The 22,500-nt window shown below is 37.6% G+C and overlaps 1 protein-coding gene across 4 annotated transcripts in view; it reads left to right on the plus strand.

Moving 5' to 3' along the window:
- Nucleotides 1–22,500, plus strand: part of LOC145260612 (uncharacterized) — a 160,368-nt gene that overhangs the window by 101,537 nt on the left and 36,331 nt on the right. For all 4 annotated transcript variants that reach the window (XM_080118910.1, XM_080118908.1, XM_080118911.1 and 1 more), the window contains exons 4-5: nt 4,123–4,310; nt 13,063–13,170. In XM_080118910.1, the coding sequence (XP_079975036.1) occupies nt 4,123–4,310; nt 13,063–13,170 (296 nt within the window). The remainder of the gene's footprint in view (nt 1–4,122; nt 4,311–13,062; nt 13,171–22,500) is intronic.

Here is a 22,500-nt window from a genome sequence, read left to right on the forward strand (position 1 = left end):
GGACGGTTATCCGGGAATCATATATATATCACGGAGGCCTCGCTGAAGCCCGCCAATCTCACTCAAAAGTTGAGTTGAAAGTATTATGGGGTAATTAACACCTTCGATGCCGTTGGTTTCGACGACAATACTTTTTCACACCCACTTGCCAAATTTCTCAAGGAGTTTAATATGAAAAGATTTCAAACGAATAGAGTTTTATTTTATTTTCCTGGAGCCACATTGTCTGACACCGTCGCATTTTTCTCAGGTTTCGGAAAAGTTAAAAATATACATGAATATCTCACAATGAATTTATCAAAGTCTGGATAAAGAGAAAACATTTATCAAAGTCTATTGATAAAGAGAAAACATTTAGAAATTTTTCAGATTGAAAAAGAAATTATATTTACATTTAAAAGTCCCCCCTCATTGAAATTCTACTTTTGGACGATATTTGTAAACCCACTAAAAACCAAATTATTTTTAGATCTAGGATGAAGCTCTAAACTGTCTTCACGTATTAAAAAAGGGTGCTTGTGCAGTTTACACTATGTTAAAAAACGAAAAATAAAAAAAATATATATATTCTACGTACTCGTTATGGAATGAAGTTCTCATAAAAAAATCACGTAATTTCATCAAATAGTTTTTATTTTATGCCGTAAAAACGATTTGGGAAATTCGGAATCTTCCTAAAAAAACTGCGATAATTAGTCAAGGGAGCGTAAAACAAAAACTATTTAATGAAATTACGTGATTTTGTTATGAGAACTTCATTCTATAACGAGTACGTAGATCTATAGAGTTTAGTTTTACTAATAGTTTAAAAGAAATAAATATTTATAATCGGTACAAGCAATTGAAAATTAACTTTTGAAAAATATTCAAAGAATCGATTTTGGAATCGGAAATTATACACAAATTTTTCCGATTCCGATGCCGATTCCGATTCCCCGAAAATTACCGATTTAACCGATTCCCGATTCCGATTCCGATTCATCGGCACAACACTAGTAATAACTCTATCAATTTTAAGTCTACAGGCTCGAAATTTTATATACGGGGTACTGAGATTTGAGAAAATCGATGTGATCGGTTTTCGGCCAGAAATTTGGCTGTTAAGGGGTCAAAGTTCAACGATTTGACCTTTGAAAACTCTACCAAACTCCTCCGACGATTTTGGGTCTAAACACTTGAAATTTTAGATATAGGTTCCTTGGACATTGATCTAACTTAATAACTTGACTTGAGACCAAAACAATAAATGTTAAGGAGTCATAGTCGGGGTCAAAGTTAAAAAAATCGACCGTTTTGGGGGCTTTTTTTTTTTTTTTTGCTCAGCATACATCTCCAAATACCCGGGCAACGCCGGGCTGAAATGCTAGTATATCTGTAAAAGTGAACGTGTCTGTGTGTGTGTCTGTCTGTCTGTGTGTCTGTGTACATTTCCCTACGCAATAACTCTGTCAATTTTAATTCTACAGACTCGAAATTTGATATACAGAGTACTGAGATTTGGACAAATTGTAATCCGTTTTCGACAAGAAATTTGGCTGTTAATGGGTCAAAGTTCAACGATTTGACCTTTTTAGAACTCTACCGAACTCATCAGACAATTTTGGGTATAAACAATTGAAATTTTAGATATAGGTTCCTTTGACATAACTTAATAACTTGATTTGAGCCTAAAACAATAAATGTTAAGGGGTCATAATAGAGGTAAAAGTTAAAAAAAAAAATTTACCTCTGCGGTCTCTACCAAATTACTGAGACAATTTCTGGTCTAAACATTTGAAATTTTACATAAAGGATATTCAGAAATAGGGCAAGCTTTTTAATCGGTTTGGATCGAAAATTTGAGCTACCAATAATATAAATGTACGTATGTATGTTTGCATGTCTGCCTAAAACGTTCGACAGAGGCGGCAGATTTTCACAAGATCAGTATCGTTTTGAAGTTCGACCCTTCAGACGAAAAATACCGAAAAATTGGCTAAAAACATTAATTTCTTTACCCTTAACTGGGCACTTTTTCAATAGGGAGGGGTTGTTATTTTCGCCGATATTTTCGAAAGTTAGCTCCTCTTTTCGATGGTCTAGCCTTAATTTCATAATATATAATAATTTCATTCTGTATAATTTTGTTTGTCTATACTTCGTAATAACTATTGGGTGTTCCCCAGGGGATCTTTGGGGCTAATAAAAACACTCCAGTTTTGGGACTATTTTACCAGATTTGTCCAAAATTTTCTGTGTATGTCTATTTAGCAGTTTTGCGTGGTGCTGAACTCAAATTTAAATATGTTAAGGCCTTGGCGACTTTTGGGGTTAAATGGGAGCGGCGCAAATGATGGACTTAGACCTTTCTTTTTCGCATGGTGCAGAACTAAAATTTACATATGTTAAGACCTAAAACTACACCGTTTTTTTTCATTTTCACCAGGAATTGACGTCCCTTGAGGACGTTGGGGGCTAAATAGGGGGGGGGCAATGTTGAACTCAGTCATTTTTTTATGCCTCGTTCACCGTGAACTCGCGGGGGATCATGCATGCTTCACTTATTATGCTCACCTTCACCCTTAACGAGTGATATCGCCACTTGGAGGTAATAGACTACTATTTGGAACCATGCTTAGAAAAGATTAACAAGATATTGGTTTACATTACATTTAAACTTCTGCATATCGCTACAGTCAGGGAAGCAGGTAACAGGAAGGGAATTCCAAAGTGTAGCTGTCGAGGAAAGAAATTATAAGAATAGAAAGCTTTTTAGCATTTAAAGATCTCAACAGTGAAGGGGTGAGATTTTGTTCCTAAGTGGGTTATGTACATCGAAGGGGCACAAGAGCAACGAGTTCATCAGAGCGCATTCCATTAAAATACATGCAACATTGCGTCGATGGAATAGGGGTTGGAGCTTATTTGATATAAGTGGGACCTATTAGATTGAAAACTCTTTTTTGAACCCTATCCAAGAGGAGAGGCTAGTGGTAGATACACCAGCCCAGACGTGGCAACAATACTCCATGCATGGTATGCGAATGGTGGCCTTGAAGAAGTACAAGAACTCTCAGATGTGAGTAGTTTTCTAGCTAGATAGATGGAACCCACCTTTTTTTGCAGCAGCCTTTCCAATGTCCTCAATGTATTTGTTCCAGCCCATATTGCCTGTGAATGTTAGGCCGAGGAGTTTGAAGGAAGAATTCTCAGGAAGGGTGTTATTTGTCATTGGTTATCGGTAGTTGGAGAGGCGTCTTGTAATTGTTAACACTTACATCGATTGAAACGTTGTGAAAATAACACTAAAGGTGAGAAGAGCCAAAATAATACGAAAACATCGTTACCCGTTTTGAAGTCGAGTTGTTTTTTTCTTTCTCAGAAGAATCGTTTTGTTCCAGCAGTGACAGAGATTGTAACAGAACGCGTATGAGTGCGTGCGAAAATATCAGGAGCAGCCGAAAGATAGATGGCTAGTGAAGGTATTGGCAGCAGCAGCAGCAGTAGAAGCCGTTAAAGCATTATGCAAATTAACCAATGTGCACGAGCTGGCGTGAGAAGAAAAAGACAAAAAGAACAGTATGTGGTCGAGGAGAAGCAAAGTTCGCGCTGGAGTAGATGGACATGTAAAATCGAGGAAAAAATATTGCTGGCTAATGCCAATGTGAGATCAGGGGAGAGAGAGAGAGAAACGATCGAGTGGGATGGACGTGTTGCGCCGTGATGGCGGCAAGAAACTTTTAAGCTGGTGTCGAGACGGCAGGATTTTATTAATCTCATGGCAGACGAAATAAATAGTAAAAAAAAAAAAAAAAAAAAAAAAAAAAAAAAAGAAGCATTGTTTGGAGAGTAACAATAATAAATAGTTTTTGCTAAAGCAGAAAAAAAAAAAAAAAGCCGAGTCGGATTTCTTATTCATTTTCGATTTTATTTGTTTGCTCCTGCAACGTTAAAAGACCACATGATGAATACCGCGTCCGGTGTCGGAATCGAGCAACGAATTTAAATGAAGACAACGCGCGGACGATCACAATCTGTACAATGAACATTCACACAAAGTCGTGTTTACAATTTCACTAACAACAAACTTGAAAACGTTTTTTTTTCTTTGAAGTTTATGAATTCGTCTTTGGTTAATTACAGACGTTGTTAGAGATGTACCAATGAGCCTGATTGATGCCCAACAAATCATGTACATGGACGGTTGTAAAAAGAAGAACGTGATACCAACTAGAGCTGTTACAGAACTGACTGAATGCACACAAAGTTTAGATGTCAGCTACTCCAATCTTGGTCCAAAAGGGGCCAAAGCTTTGGCTATTCCTCTTCATGTAAGTATAACTCAAACTCTTAATATCTAACTATATATATATATATATATATATATATATATATATATATATATATATATATATATATATATATATATATATATATATATATGTGTGTGTTTTCATGACGCCATTTTGAATTTATATATTCAAATAAATTCAAAATGGCGTCATGGAAACATATTAAGGTATATGCAACTTCTCTTTCAATTTTCGGATTTTAATCGTGTCATTTCCTTTTGACAGATTGATTGTTGTTATTTCTTCTGATGAGTTAAGGGCATAATAGATTCACTGATTGATATAATAATTAAGTGATTGATTTTACGCTATGAAACAGAAACTGTCAAGAATTGTAAAAGTCAACTGGACTAAAGGAATAAATTATAAGATGGTCAACATCATGAATTTTTTAATATAGTTTTTTTGTCATTTATTCGTTATATATATATATATATATATATATATATATATATAATGAACTTTGTCTGTGTGTATGTTGAGTTTATTCCCTATTGACTCGAAAACGGCTGAGTTGATTTTTATCAAATTTCACTCGAAGGTACTTTATGTACCTGGCAGTGTTCTTAAATAGGTTTTGTGTCGAAATATATCTGTTAAGTATTGATAATCGAAATAATCCGATGAAAGAAGAAACATGCGATTTTGACAAAAGTGACTTACACAGCCTAACATCACAAGTGCATTTGAGAATTTTTATTATCACACAAGCCAAAGGTTCAATAGGTTCTTTGATATGACAGAGACTCGTTCGAAATGAATGTTTCTGCTTAAAGCACATTTTCACAATGATACTTGACCTTTTCATTTTAAACTTAAATTCAAGCCATTATCACCGCACAACCAGTAAGACCAGGCATATAAAATCAACAGTTGGTTCTTTGATATAAGAGTGTGATAGAAACGAATATTTCTGTTTAGAGCACAATTAAAGCATAATACTTGACTTTTGCTTTTTAAACTTTAATGAAAGCCATTATATCCTACACACACACACACACACACACACACACACACACATATATATATATATATATATATATTGTCATCCACATACAGTACTGTTTCGCTGTTTCACAGCTCATCAGTGCGGCTAGACAGGCAACTACCTCAAGCCAGGATTGAAACCCGCCTGCCTATACGACAGTCAAGGCTCCTAACCACTATGCTATCGGTGGTTGGTGATCGAATCGTGAGTTTAACGATGTTTTGACATCATCCGAAATACCTAAGCTCGATTTGTTTACACAAAGAGCATCGTTTTATACGCTAATGGCAATTCGTGTATCACTTCTCAATATGCTCAACTCAAGATGAAGAGCATTATAGTCATCCACATACAGTACTGTTTCGCTGTTTCACAGCTCATCAGTGCAGCTAGGCAGGCAACTACCTCAAGCCAGGATTGAAACCCAACTGCCTGTAAGACAGTCAAGGCTCCTAACCACTATGCTATCGGCGACTGCTGATCGAATCATGACTTTAACGATGTTTTGACATCATCCGAACTACCTAATATATACTAATTTGATTGCAGAAATTCCTCTCTGGACCAAAGTACACTAGGTTTGCTCCAACAGATGCCACATGCAAATGTATTATGTTTACACTATCAACCACTATATTATGTAACTTTTAAACGTCACTTTACTCACATTTATTCGCTCTATTAAAATCCAAGATTACATCCTAGGAGAAGCTTCACCACTGTCGCAAACACCTACAGTGGAAGCAGCTGCTATTTTCCCCTCTAAATAAAAGTACTCCTACCGCTCCCACTCGACCCCAGTAGATATTCTGTATTAGGGTCATATGTACAATAGCACTGTAATTTTCTGCCTCATACACTTATACAGATACCATAACATTTCCTATTCCTGATTCCAAAATTAATGATCTCTTCCTCCTCAAATTCAAGCAAATCTCAGTGGCTGCGACCAAACTATTCGGCCATTCCAGAATGTCAATCCTAATTCAAAAAGGAACACCACAGAGATTAAAACAAATATGGCTTCCCTGGTTAGATTAGACACTCATTTCAGATAAAATACCCCGATTACAAACATATTAAAATATCGAAACATCTTCATAAGCCACGAATGCTTTCATGTACACATTAAATATATCGTACATGTAATAGTGTGAGACATAAATTGTTTTTTTCCTAATTCACCATAAATTTATTTACACGAAAATAGGTCACTAAACATAATAAATTGTTTTGACCTGTTTTCCCCAAATTCCTTTCCGGTATATAATTAATATTTCTTTCATAAATTATACAATAATTCTGTTTCTGTTGTCTAACGTTGTTTATAATAGAAACAAAATCCTGTAAATATTATTCCAAATAAAAAAAAGCATTCTTTATTACTTAAAAAACCTTTCTGTTTATACGGTATATTTTTTCTGCTTACTTCAAACTGTCAATTTCTGAATAAAAAAAAACGTGTATATTTTTACAAAGTAACGAACATGTGACTACAGGAATTTAGTTCTCTTTAATTGATAGAGGGTTCGGGAGGTTTTGCCACATTAACTCCAGCCTTGCCAACAAAAATACAATGCTCTGAACAATACCCTGAATAATACCCTGAACCATACCCCCAAAATACCATGATTACATACACCCTGCCCGCCAGCCTAGTTCTCTCGAGCCAAACGACACTGCACCATTCCCCACTCACAAAATGGCATGCCAATTCCAAAAGCCGTTCTTCGGGGTATCTATTTCGAAAGCCGTTCTTAACATGAGGAGGTTGGGGTTTAACCAACAACAAAAACAACCGTACTTTAAATCTATACGCGATGGAGGGGGTTTGCATGCTACCACTGGGCAATGCCGGTTAACGGGTCGTGCTAGTATAAAAGAATTATAAACTCAACAGTAGATTCTCAACAGTTCAATGTAGACTACAATATATTGTGAATTTGGTCATTGTGAGAGGCATGTGAAGCTTCCTCCCGGTGCACCGCAATGGCTCCCCAATTAGAGCAGGTAATCGATCGATTTGATTAGAAAACTGAACTGGGCTATTTCATCGATTTCAATGGAAATAAAAATATGGGAGTGTGAAACATTAGCTGATCATCTTTCAATCCCGAGCAATGTCGGGTTAATCTGCTAGTCAATACACACACACACACACACACACACACACACACACACACACACACACACACACATATATATATATATATATATATATATATATATATATATATAGAGAGAGAGAGAGAGAGAGAGAGAGAGAGAGATTGAACCTTCAACCTCTAGAAGAGTGTAACTTACAACTATTTTACCAAGTATGTTATCCACTATGCCACGGGTTCTTATTCAAACTTCACTGCGGGCGACGCTCAAGATACAATGGAAACTGGTGTAACAACGTGAGTATACCATATATAAGGAGGTTCGACCCATATACTAGCATGGGGCCCGGCGTTGCCCGGGTGTTTGGAGGTGTGTGTTGAGCGAAAAAAAAAGCGGTAGTAGGAAGACGGAAAGTGGTAGAAGGAAAAGAACGAGAAAAAAACGTGACGTCTTTGCTGTTACGAGCACTGCCAAACCAGAAGTGACGTAGGTTTAAATTACGGCTAGACAAACGAAAAGAGGGGATGACTTTCGAAAATATCGGCAAAAAAAGCGACCCCTCACTGTAGAAAAGTGTCCGGTTAAGGGTGAAGAAATGAATGTTTTTAGTCAATTTGTCGGTATTTGTCGTCTGAAGGATCAAGTTTCAAAACGAAACTGATCTTGTGAAAATCCGTCGTCTATGTCGAAAGTTTTAAGCAGACATGCAAACATACATACATACATACATTTATATATTGGTAACTCAAATTTTCGATCCAAACCGATTGAAAAATTTGCCCTCTCTCTGAATACCCTTTATGTAAATTTTCAACTGTTTAGACCAGAAATTGTCTGAGTAATTTGGTAGAGGCCGCAGCGGTCAAATTTTTTTAAAACTTTAACCCCTAATATGACCCCTTAAAATTTATTGTTTTGGGCTCAAATCAAGTTTCTAAGTTAGATCCATGTCCAAGGAACCTATATCTAAAATTTCAATTGCTTATACCCAAAATTGGCTGAGGAGTTCGGTAGAGTTCTCAAAGGTAAAATCGTTAACTTTGATCCCTTAACAGCCAAATTTCTGGCCGAAAACGGATTACAAAGATTTTCCCAAATCTCACTACCCTGTATATCAAATGTCGTGCCTGTAGACTGAAAATTGACAGAGTTATTGTGTCCAGAAATGTACACAGACAGACAGACAGACAGACAGACACTTTCACTTATATATATAGTGGTACCTCAGTGCTCGACCATAATTCGTTCCAGAGGTTTGTTCAAACACTGATATGCTCGATGACGGAAATGATATTTTCCCTTTAAATTAACTGAAATTGCTTGGTTCCAGGTTTAAAAAGTTCTTTTTTTGTCTGCAAAGTTTGATGATTTTATACATTTAATTGCAGAGAAAATCACCAACGAAAACATATATTAAGATGATTACAGTAATAGTCTATATACTTGCATTAAGAATATAAAATGTAATTCCAATTAAACTTTTAATTTCTTAACTTTCGATGATCAGCTGATGGCGCAAGTGAGTGGATGAACGAATAGGCAGAGAGGAAGAGGGAAGGGGAATCCACTTTTATCAGAACAGAAAGCATATTGCAATCTGGGCTTCTCTCTTTGGCAAATTTCTTGCATCAAGATGATTCCTCAACGGAACGTTCTTCACGTTTAAAATATTTATCAAATGAAACTTGTTTTTTTTTTATTGCCCAACACATTGCAAAAAAAATGTCTGATTGTAGCCATATTTTTTCTTTACCAGCACTTGAAACGTTGTATATTAATTGAAATAAAGAATTACATATATAAATGGATACGTTGTTTTTAGACTTCCAAACGTATCCATTTATATACCTCATTCTTGTTTCAATTTTCAAATAAAATATATTTTCATGAAAATTTGTCATACATTGGGTGATATTTAGCTGCAAATTGGGATATCATTCCTTTCGAGTTTTTGACACTCGCATTCCTTTGTCAAAATTTCCTATCAGTTTTTTTTTTTAATTCAATCGTCGTCTGCAGTTTTCCTTTTTACACTCGCAGCAGCTTTACTGCTTGCATTTCTCTTTTCTTTCTTTTTGTTCAATCGTAAAAGAATTTGCATTTCTTTTCCGTTTTTCAAAGAACTAGTTTAAAGTGTAAAGACTTTAAAAACGAAATATCCATCATTTTTTTTTTTTTTCGTGCAATGAACGGGTGTTGCCCTGGAGTCAGCCTGCTTCGTTCATGTCACATCGAAGAACTGGTATCTATTGCTCTTTTTATCTTAACTTTTTGGATACCTCATAGTCCTTTGTCATCCGACGCTAAAAGGGGTCGACCAACCGACATTTGAGGTTCTGTTGCCACGTTGGTGTGCTAAAAATAATTCACACACCGCCTAAACAATCGAAATGATTACCTTCACGCCGTTCTAAAAATAATTCTCGTCGCAAAGTTCAAAGTAGCATGTTGTCGGGGTGTGGTGAGGGTCATCACCTTACACTTCAAAAATTACACACCAATCCGACCATGACTCACAACGTTCGACTGAGACCAGCATTGCTTGTTCACATTCGAAGCGAAGCCGGCGGTTCGAAACCCGAAATGTTGTTAGACTACCAAGGCAAGACACTCTCCAACTTTTGATTTGAACCCCATAAACGTTCGACGACCGATATAGTAATCCACATACAGTACTGTTTCCCTGTTTCACAGCTCATCAGTGTGGCTAGACAAGCAACTACCTCAAGCCAGGATCGAAACCCGATCGCCCAAACGTCGGGGCTTCTAACCGTTGCGCTATACGACTGCTGCTATGCGAGTAGTGAATTGACAATGTTTTGACATTGTCCAAAGTACCTAAACTCAATTTGTTTACACAAAGAGCATCGCTTCATACGCTAATGGTAATTTGTATGTCACTTCCCAAACGCTCAACCTAAGATATGAAGCATTATAGTCATCCACATGCAGTACTGTTTCGCTGTTTCACAGCTCATCAGTGTGGCTAAACAAGCAACTATCTCAAACCAGGATCGAAGCCCAATATATATATATATATATATATATATATATATATATATATATATATATATATATATATATATATATATATTAGTAGGATCCGACGTTGTACGGGATTGAATGATCAATGAATGTTTCACACTCCTATATTTTTATTGTCATTGAAATCCATGAAATCGCCCGAGAGGAAGCTTTACATGCCTCCATGAAGTAACTTAGACCAAAATATGTTATTCTACATTGCAATCTAAAGAATCTACTGTTTCTTTTGTAAAATTATTTTATATAAATTCTTTCCAGTTAGCAAAAAAAAAAAAGAAGAAATTTACGTGCGGGGTTTGAACCTACAGACACGTCATGCAAAAAAAAAAAAAAAAAGAAAGAAAAAAGAAAAGAAAACACGTAAATTTTCAAGTCTTATAAAATTCTTTGCAGATAATGAAAAAAATTAAGAAATTTACGTGCGGAGTTTGAATCTACAGATCACGTCATGCCAAAAACAAACAAACAAACAAACACACCCACAGTAGAATTTTCACGGACCGTTGTTCTATCATTGTTGCTAAGCGACGACATGGAAAAAATGGCTTTACCGATTATAGATAAATTAAAATAACGGTTTCAATTATCGATTATCATTAAATTATCGGGGGTATTCTGAGACAAAACTTAACTAAGTTCACTCCCAGACTTATGCACTAAAGTTCTGTAAAATTAAAAGAAAATCTGTTCATCCGTTTCGGGGTCTATAAGGAACGAACTCAAACACACGGACAAAGTTGCATATATATATATATATATATATATATATATATATATATATATATATATATATATAGACGTATGAGATCCGCCACAATAACTAAGTTGTTAAAAAATCCACACATAATTTATTCAGAGTAGTGAAGAACCAACCACACTTTTTGCTACAACTGCTAATCTTCGTCGGTGCAATGGCCGACACAAGACAGAGCAGACAGTAGACCTCAGTTTTTACATCAGAGTTTTCCTTCTGCTTGATGCATGCCTTAATGAAGACTGCGGGTGCATTGTATTAAATACTAAATACCATCCTGGAAATTTCTAAGTCTCAGCGCGGTATATACCACGCCTAGCCTTTCCAAATGGTCACCCATCTTATACTGGCCAGGTTAATCGTTGCTTAACCGGTTACCTGGCGAGAACCGGTATGTAAACTTCATTGTAGCGTGATATATATAGTAATGAAATCAAAAGGATGTAGTGTTTACCTGATATACGCAATGGTAAACTTCAAACTAATATAAATACCAGTATTTATATATAGATAATTTCATCCCAACCGAATAAAAAAGCTCAATACGTAATAGAGAGTGGAGCTTAATTTGCGGATTTCTTTCTGTCCAAAATAAGGACTTTGTAAATTGTTTTTTTAGAGTGTTCAATCGAACAATAAATTTTGATTGTAAATTTCAACTTACAGTTTAAATTTTCTTTCTCTTAAATATATATATATATATATGCATATATATATATATATATATATATATATATATATATATATTGTTTTAGCAAAATCAAGACATCAAGGAATCGATTGATAGCAACAAATAGTGTACTTCATCGTTAGTTACAATTGTTTCAAGACTATTCGGACAAATTCAAACATTATCTCGTTTGAAATTTTTCACAAGGACAGTCTTTCGTCAGACATATAGAATAAAAAAACACTTTAACAATGAACAGAATGGTGTTCATTTTCCTAATATGGAAAAAACATGGGAAAATATTTTACCTTCATGCATGCATAAAGGGAGAGGAGACAGCAGACATACCTTACGTTATAAATATACCAAAATTCTCCAGTTACATTTTATTATATTAAAAAAGAAAAAATATATTCTTTTGACATCAGGAAGGGTAGGTAGAATCGAAATTGCACACTCGATGTTTTCAGTCTAGTACCACTCTAACTAAAGAATTCAGACATTTGTAAAGTCTACTTTTAAAATAATAACATAAGCAAAATCGTGTATACATGTTTCAAGTTTTAAGGGGGTATGTTCCCATGGGTCATTCCGAGGTGAATGGGACATGTAGATATTCGGCGTCTAGAAAGTTTGGGAACGCATACATTACCCTCTCCTTCCCCGCCCCCAAATTTTCATATATATATAATTTAAATTTCATCCAAGTAGGATATGTTTGAAGTTTTGTAGGCGGTTCAGCTCATATCGGTCTCTTAGATTAGAAGAACACTTAGAGATTTGGAACCACTTCCGTTATCTTACTTCGGAAATTTTGTACATATAATTTAAATTTTATAAAGTGTATGAAGTGTTGCCAATTACTCACATTTGTTTATCACATTTTAATTTCAGATAAATATGACCACACCCTCACCTTGTAACAAAATTCTCTTGCTTTTCTTGGTGTGTCACGAGCTAGTTCATTTATCACATTTTAATTTCATTTTTAGAAGACTTTTAAGACCTGTAACTCGCTTTGTGACGAATATCTCTGTTAGCTTCGTGTTACAGCCTAGTCACATCCATTTATCACTTTCTATTCACGCATAAGCACAACAATAACCGAAATTTAAAACCGACTTCTATGTTTAATAAACAATATCTATTTTCCAAATTTTATTGTCAGTTAAACTCGACCGTAAGCACCCTTAATCTGGAAGATAACGATATTGGACCTGATGGCTGCCAGTCTATCTGTGAGGGTCTCTTGGATAACCACTCAGTTGAAAGATTAGTAAGTATACCCTCTTACGTTTTCATCTTGTGCCAAACATGAATAAAAGTTTATTATCATATATGTGTTCTTTATTCGTAAAAATGATATCCACTTTATCATGGCCGCCATATTTGAAAATTGAAAATTGCAAACAGGTATTATTAAAAAAAAATCCCAAACTGTTTTAGGCCTTATGCTTTTTTAACAGGATTTTTATCATTTATAAAAATAAAGACAGTTTCAATTTATTATTTGTTGATATCGTTTGTTTGTTTTTTGTTTATGTTCTTTTTTTTTACTTTATAATATATTTAGATGATTAATGGGAATCGAGAACCGGAAAAATCGGACATCTATAGGGTATCAGAATCGGTATCGGAATCGGAAATTTTCCAGTACCAAAAACGATTCTTTTGTTCTTTTTATTTGATTTTGATTTAAACAAAATCTTCCATTGTTTGTAGTAAAAATAAAATAATAAATTGATTTATCGATTTTAAACTACTAGAGATAATGACATTCGTAGATCATCCCTCCTCGCAAGTGTACTTTTATGCTTAAGAAAATATTTGAAAATTTAACATGCGTTTTTATGGTCATCTGGGAAAAAATAGCAACTTTATAGTTAAACATTAAGAGATTTATAATGAATCGGAATTATTAATCATATCAAAATCGGGAATTTAGTACGGAATCGATGATTGTATCAGAATCAGAAAAATATTGGAATCGTCCAATCACTAATATTTCGTTAATAATGAAACTATAAAAAGGAAATTGTAAAAAAACAACTTTCCAATTATTAAAAGTTTGAATTGATTATTTGGCACTCTTGCAGAATGTTTGTGTGAAAAAGAAAATCATGGAATTTCCGTTCGACACTTTCCAGCGTTTTATGTAAACAACCCGAAAAAAATTCTGATGATAAACACGGTCCTTAAGTACCGCTACATTATTCTGCGTACATCCTTTCTGTGATCTTTCCAGGCTTAGGGAACGCTGTCTAGAAATAAATTCATTTATACGTCGAAAAAGTCAAGTGAAAGCTGTTGAAGACAGAGGAGGTTTATTCACCTTAATCTTCGTTCCAGATCACTAATCAGTGGCGTGAAAGAGAGAGATCAGTAATCACTAGTTAATAAGATCCCATCAGTGCATTTTTAAAGCAGTGTTGAAATCAAAGTGCCATATTTCTACTTTCAAAATGAGACTAAGTCGAGACAAAGCTGATGGAAGACAGATGAAATTTATTTGAATTGATCTTTATTCCAAATCACTTCACCCATGAGCAATCAATAAACCAGATAAAATAAAGTCTTTATACATACGTGCGAGTGTTTACATGCTGGTCTTTTTGTTCTCTTTATCGTCGCTTCTTTTTATCTTTGCCATGTTTTGTGTGTGGCAGTGTCGCCTAGTGGTTATCGATTGTCTCATACTTTCTTATGAATAAAACTTCTCATGTAAGAAAATGTGGGGATAATGGCTTACCGTACAAACGTCCTCGTGTCTGTCTCTCCTGTGAGTCACATGCATCGAGAAAGAAAGAAAGAAAAAGTCAATCACGGCGCCCATGACGTTTTGTAGTGTACAAAGTCTCGCGAGATCACATGCACGTGCCTTATAAAAACAGATCACTTGTCGGTGGGAAAGGATCGAGAAATGATTTGACGTTTGAGTTTTGGCAAAATCAGTTGGGAGAATTTGTGTGAGCAGTAATTTTTGTCTGTTGATCGACTGCAAGCCTTTTCGGCCCATTTTTTTGCAATAGACAAGTTTTATCTGAGATTGATATCGGAGTTTGACGGCTCCTCCGCTGGACCCTCGGTAGTTGAGTTGTGGGAAAAAGCTGAGCTTGTCTGCTGGCTTTGCAAAATAAAGGATCCCACGCTTGTCATCCCATTGAGGCTGACCAAGGGGGCATACTCCGTTTATCAACAGCTCAGGGATGAACCAACTCTGGAGGAGGTTAAGGAGGCGCTATACGCAGCCTTTGCTACGGATCCTTTTATTGCCTGGAGGCAGTTCACCAAACAGCGGCTTGGATTGAATGAGATGGCGGATTTAAAGAGATTAGCTGCGCCGTTTGGTGGAGTGGCTGAATGCATATTAAGTTGTGCTTTTCTCACAGGACTCCCGGACAACACGAGCCGACTGCTACGAGCATCATCAAGGCTTAGTGAGATTGATCTTCAGGAATTGTTGGATCCCGCAATATTTTAAAAGAAAAAGATGCGGAGCCGGTGCTAGGAGCTGCAGAAGCATCTACTCCATTAGAAGATGGCGTAAGCTGTTATAAACGTGGCGGGCCAAACCACTTTTCTAGGGACTGCCGAAGCTGAAGCAGTGTGAAGGACACATCTTCTCAGGAAACGCCAAGACGCATGCATTGCTACCGGTGCAGCAAGCTAGGGCACATAGCAAGGAGTTGTCCAGGAAACGGACAAGGGGAGTAAACTATAGCGCCAGTATTCTCCCCAGATCATTGACAAATAGGGGGCTACCTGCAGTGAGAGTGCGTGTGAACGGGTGTGAATGCTTTGCGCTCATAAACACAGGGTGCACGCAGACTCTCGTGCACAAAGCATGCTGTGACGCATGGGACAAGAAGAGGATTCCAGTACTGACAGTCGGCGGGGGCACGCTAGGCTTTTGTGGAGTTAGTGTCATTCGTACACGTGTCAGTGATGGGCCTACAATAACCGTACAAGCCTTGGTTGTGAGCGGGGACCTTCTTGGTTATGACCTGATGTTAGGAATGGACATTATCAAAGAATTGAGTGATGTCCATATTGATGGTGAGGGTAAGGCACATTTCTTTAACGCCTGCCTTGCTCTGGGTGCATCCATGAAACTGTAATAGTCTGACTTTCATGCAGAATTCGACCAGTGTACGAGGTCCTGGACAATTTCTTAGAAATGGTCGGATGAGCAGCCACCCGGGAAAGTGTACAATAGGGTTCCGGAATATAAAATTCCTCCTGGAGTTCGTGGAGAATACGATAAGAAACTACAGACTTGGATTAAAAATGGATGGCTTGTTCCCTATCCAGAGAAGGAATTGGGCCTCCCAAAGTGTCTGATCCTGTTAATGGCTGTTATTCAGCATAATAAACATAAGGTGAGGCTGGTACTCGACTATCGGGAACTAAATGAGCACGTAAATCCTTTTACAGCCCACGCGGATGTATTTACAGAGAAGTTGAGGGAATGGTGGCAAGCAGGATCTAATGTATCTGTGCTGGATCTTCGTAAAGCATACCTTCAAGTGCATGTACATCAGTCACTATGGCCTTATCAAACGGTGCTCATCAAGAGAGAAAGGTATTGCTTAACCTGCATGGGATTTGGACTTAATGTGGTGTCATCAATTATGCAAAGGATTGTTGACGCTATATTGACTAAGGATGAACGCATTCAGCGGGCAACATGTGCATATATCGACGATGTGTAAGTGGATGAAGAAATTGTGTCTGCAACGTGCATAAAAGAACATCTTCACAACTTTGGCCTTCTTAGCAAGGAACCATAAAGGTGCAAGAGTGCTCGGTTTGCAGGTCTGGGAAGAAGATAGTCCTGTGCTGGAAACGAGGCAATGAAATCCCAGGTATGTCCTGTGTTTTCACGTGACGGAACATATTTTCATTGTGCGGAAAGTTGGTTGGACACCTTCCTGTGGGTGGCTGCCTTTGACGTTACCACCAGATGGGATGACAAAATTTATGACATCCCTCTCAATACAATGGTAAGAGAGGTCCTTACCAGACTGCACAAAGAAAATCCAGGATGAGGCAGATGGTGTGTTGACAGCCAGAACCGTAGTGTATGGGTTGACGCAAGCTCTCTTGCTATTAGCATGTCATTAGTCCATGATGGAGCCGTAGTGGAAGACGCTTGCTGGTTGCGCCCAGAAAAGGACTCCCAACACATAAACCTGGCAGAACTCGATGCAGTGATCAAGGGAATAAACTTGGCAATCCTTTGGAAGACAACCACCCTGTGACTATTCACAGATTCTGCTTGCATCCATAAGTGAATTTCAGACACTCTTACCGGATGGGCTAGAGTGCGAACCAAAGCAACGAGCGAGATGCTCATCCGTTGGCGGCTCGACATGATCATGAGCCTGATGAACGAATATGCACTATCAATGGAGGTGTCACTGGTCAGATCCAGCATAAACAAGGCAGATTGTTTAACAAGGGTACCTCAAAGATGGCTTCATGCCATAAAAAGAACTGTTGAACCTACGCAACCTCCCTGTGCTGCATGTATGATCTAATCGGATTAAGGAAATCCACCAACAAAATGGGCATCCTGGAGTCAAGCAGATCCTATATTTTGCTAAGTTGGTTGAACCAGGAGTGCAAAGGGCAGACGTCAAAAACTGCGTGGAATGCCAGTCCATTGACCCGGCACCCATTCGCTGGGAAAAGGGGAAGTTGAAAGTTAGGAGCCACTGGAGCTGGTTAGCGATAGACGTTACTCACCACAAGGGTGAGGATTTCCTGACTCTCATTGATTGCGTTTCATCAAGGTTTGCCATATGGCGTATGCTGTGTTGATAAGATACAATCACTATTGTCCGTCAACTAAACAATATTTTCCTTGAACGTGGACCTCTAACAGAAATATTGCTTGACAGTGATGCTGCATTTACCAGTGAGCAGTTTAAGAAGTTTACTGACAGCTGGGAAGTATATCTGAGGTTTCAATGCGCCCATGTACCTAATGGAAATGGGATCATTGAATGGAATCATCGAACCGTCAAAACAATCAGGGCTAGATCAGGCTGCACAGTGTTTGAGGCAGTTTATTTGTACAATGTAACCCCGAAAGATGATGTTTCGCCCTCTACGGCACTGGCTGATACATTGCATAGGTATCACGTCAGGGCGAAGGGCATAGAGACGAACCCGCTACATAAACTGGAAGTAGCCGGAGAGAGAGAGTGAGGAAAGGGGATGTTGTGTGGATCAAAAACCTGCGAGGCAAGTGCACGATAAGGTATGGAGTCGAGCGAGTTACTGAAATAATCAGCCCACAAGCGGTGCGGGTCGACGGCGTGCCCCGTTATGTTAAAGACATGCAGTTAGTAATGCAACCATCACTAGACGTCACGAGCGAATCAGAGTCAGAATCTAGCGAGACATCGCTCTGGATTGCATCACCACCATCAGACAGTGACTCAGAGATTAGTAGCCTCCAAGAAGACATAGAGAGTAGTAGCCTCCCAGGAGAGACAGAGATGTTCGACTCTCAGACCGCGTACGAAAGTACAAGTGAAAATGAGGCGTCTGTCGTCCCCCCCCCTCGAAGAAGCACCCGGCGAAGATGATCACCACCCCTTGCCATCCTTGTGATCATGAGATCAGGGGGAAGTGTGGGGAAAATGGCTTACCGTACAAAGGTCCTCGTGTCTGTCTGTCCTGTGAGTCGCCCGCGTCAAGAAAGAAAGAAAGAGTCCATTTCGTGGAGACATTTCAGGAACGATTTTTATGTCTGAGTAATGGGCAACCAGCTCCGCGGGTGTTAGACACGATCAAACGATAGACACATCCATTTACATCAAGAGATCGGTATATCGCCGGCTATAGCTGGTTGGCAGGTCTGATCGTCGAGTCTTTGTTGCATTGTTACGGGCAGCAACTATCGTCGGCATTCAATGACAGGGACCGCTTCTATGTTGCTGAAAATTAATGTTCCTATTTACAATGCCTCCCCACAAGACAGAGTTAGACACCAGGGTCGTTTTTTAACGTGGAGAAAAGGAACAAAAATAAAAATTGTCTCAGTCGTGAAGGATTTCTCCTCCACTGAGAGAGAACAAGAAATTGAAGTGAAGCATCTGAAGAACAGATACTACACTTGTATAATTTGATGAACGCTGCCTAGAATAAACAAAAGGAGCATTTTAACTCGACTTGACACGTGTCGGCAATAGAACTATGCGTCAGTGTTGTCCGCATGGACAGCTTCGACTCTTTTAAATAATACAATTTAATTCTCCTCTCTTTTTTAATTGAAAAAGAGATAAAGAGAATGAAAGAAAGAGAGAGAGAGAGAAACAGAGAAACAGAGAGAAAAAAAGAGAGAGAAATAGAGAGGGAAAGAGAAAGAAACATTTAAACATTGTTTTAAATTCCATTGTCAGCAAGCAGGTGTGACCTTTACCATCTCTCTGCACTCGTTTACACAAATACATCATTTGGAAAGTGTCTTCTTCGCCTGCTATTTGTTTCTCTTACCCGAAAATGTCTCTGATTCGTCATATGCTGATATCGATCGACTGTTTTAGCTGTGGAGTTTGACCTCTGCTTCCTGCTTTAACTCACATCGCCTGTCTCTGGATTGCGACATGTACTAAAAGTGACACTCGTCAAAATTCACACTAGCTAACTCAATCTCTACTTACTGTCCTAGGGTCCCTACTATGTAACACACTGACCAATGGGGAGGGAGAAAACGGAAAGCGAGAGAGAGAGAGAGAGAGAGAGACAGACAGACAGACAGACAGACAGACAGAGACAGAGAGACAGAGACAGGGATCAATAATAACTGTTTAATTATATTTTGTTTGCTCATATCATATTATTATTTTTTTTTCTGGGAAATGTATGCATGTAGTCTACAGAAGTAGGGAATATTATTTTGTTAATTTTATTTTTATTTGTCTAAGATTTACTAATATAATGTGACAAATCTAGTATTTTTTTTTTAAATAAACATATTATTTAATTATCCCTTAGTCTTGATTAGTCTAGTGTTTAGATTTTATAAAAATAATCAGTACTTAAAAAAGAGAGGTATGTTTGTTCTATATATAAACAAACTTAACTGTGTTTTATGATTGATATGGGCGATAAAAATAGTTCGTTCGTTCGTTGAAACAACAAAGATCAGCAGATCACCATAGGGATAGTGGATGACATGCGTGGAGAATTCTTTTTTGTTGTAAAGCTGGTTTGAACAGAGCCAGCCTCACTCTCTTGTCTCAACCAGCTTAATCCAGTGGTCGAAACCCGACAGGCTACTAAATCCCACCCCACACAGTAGAGATCCCTAGATGTAAAAGATCTTTCTATTCCAGTAGTTTCTTCCCCAGAACCGCTAGACTCTGGAATTCCATTCCAGGTCGCTGCTTCCCCAACTGTACTGACGTGCAGAAGTTCAAGTGTAAAATGAAGCGATATCTTGCTACCCAAGTCCCTACATAGTACCCCAGTAGTTGTTGCCCCTGATAGTAGCCCCCTACACCAAAGTAGCAATGTGCCTTGTTTGGGGTGAAAATGTAAAAAAAAAAAAAAGACCATCATGGTGAAACGGTTTGAATACAAAGGAAACTGATGAGCCCTAATCATTGAAGTTTGCAAAAAAAAAAATAATAAATATCAACGTCCTCCAACATACAGCGCCTGGTATTCCCAAATGTTTACCCATCTGGTACTGGTCAAGCTCAACGTTACTTAACTTTGGTGATCTAATGAGAACCGGTGTGTCAATGTGATTATGCCGTGTACTAATATGGTAACAGAAGTCATGCTTATATGGACACCCCGGTTCCCGTTAGATTACCGAAGTTAAGCAATGCTAAGTCTGGTCAGTACTAAAATAGGAATCCCAGGTGCTGTATGTGCTCTCTGCTTATCTCGGCATTGTTCCAGTCATTTATCACTTTCCTTGCCACTAGACTCAGACAGTACCGATCCAGGAGATGTGTCGATTGTCTCACCCTTTTTCATGAATAAAATAGAGATTAACGTGATTAATCTATGACAATTTACGGGGATCGCAGTATATTTTTTTAGTGCAACACTTGCCTCACAGTTACGCGTACAACTACCCTTACAGGAGGTATCCATTGTCTCTTGAGACTGAACAGAGGCATTGGAGTATGGAAAACATGTTTCTCTTGGATGTAGAAAGCGTAAAAAAAATAATAAATTAGCCAGTAGACAGATAACTTCATTGAAACTGAAAAGTTAAAAAAAAATTTTTAAATAAATACATAGTCGAAAGGAGACGATATCTTTATTCAATTATATTCAAGTATTTACTTTGTGGCAATGAAATTTTGCGTTGTCAACCTTGTGTCATTGTTGTTTGTTTTAGTATGGGGTTGCGTGTAATCTTTTCAGACTTAGAACTTGCTGTCCTGAAAATCAAATCTTATTTATATTTTCAAAAAGGACTACATTGAACCAAGAATAATGCAAGACAGCGGAGGTTTATTTCACTTGATACTCGTTCCAAATCAGTAACCATTAAGATGGGATGGGAGAACCAGAGAGAGACTGATAATCAATGTTTAATCTCATCTCATCAATTGCTCAAGAACTGCTGAATTCTCTCACTCACTCTCTCTTTGAACCATGTGACATCACATCTTTTTCTATCAATTCCCACAACCCTAGCAATTCTAACCTCGACTTCAACAAGTTGGCCTCGACTGAAGTTTTATTTTCTGTTGTTCTCGACTAACTGTTTTATTATGCTAGTGAGTTTGCTCACCCAATATTTAACGTTATATCAGGCAGCCATGTGTCAGGCTTGATGAATGTAAATTGCAACTTTTCATGGATATCAAATATCGCCCAAGTTCTATTCTCAGAAATTATAAAAGGTTAAACTTACAATGATTGTCATTCTCCTGTTCAAATTCCACTAATTGTGTTTCTCGTTGAAGATTGTCTTTGTATGCATTCCATTCATGCTCTTTCCCGATCAGTGGAATGCCACTTGCAGCTAAGTTCTTTCATACCTTAAATAGAATTAAGACAAAACTGCTGGAAGACAAATGAGATTTATTCAACTTGATCTTCGTTCCAACTTATTAATGAGATGAGTGGGGGTAGACTAGAAAGATCGTTAATCACTGTTTAGTCTCATCAACGTATTTTTAAATGAATATATTCAAATGTTTCCCAACGAACTGGCTCTCCTTTTTCTCCCACTTTCTTTGAAACATGTAACGTCACATCAGCCTCTATCAATATCAACTCTCATAGTTCAGCAATCCAACGTCTAGTTCAGCAAACACACAATATTTAGCACTATACCCAGTCTGTTGCTAAGATTAGCGAAAACAATTAGTTGGATAATTCTACGATAGCAGAAAGTACCTGGAACCCGATACGATTCTCGGCATATGAGTCAGATTTGCCGTAAGATAGAATATTGTTAGCACGTTTGGGGAGAAGCTCCACATGTAAGGTGGCCGTTACACTCAAACCGTGCCATCATATTTCAACTAATCAGACCCGCACGCTAAGACTTCATCGCAAAGGAACAAACAAACGAAAGGAAAGAAAGAAAAAAATCTGACTCAGCATTTTCTTTTTTTTTTTT

Source organism: Euprymna scolopes, chromosome 36 (assembly GCF_053919585.1).
Source record: "Euprymna scolopes isolate OS-2025 chromosome 36, ASM5391958v1, whole genome shotgun sequence".
NCBI lineage: Eukaryota > Metazoa > Mollusca > Cephalopoda > Sepiida > Sepiolidae > Euprymna > Euprymna scolopes.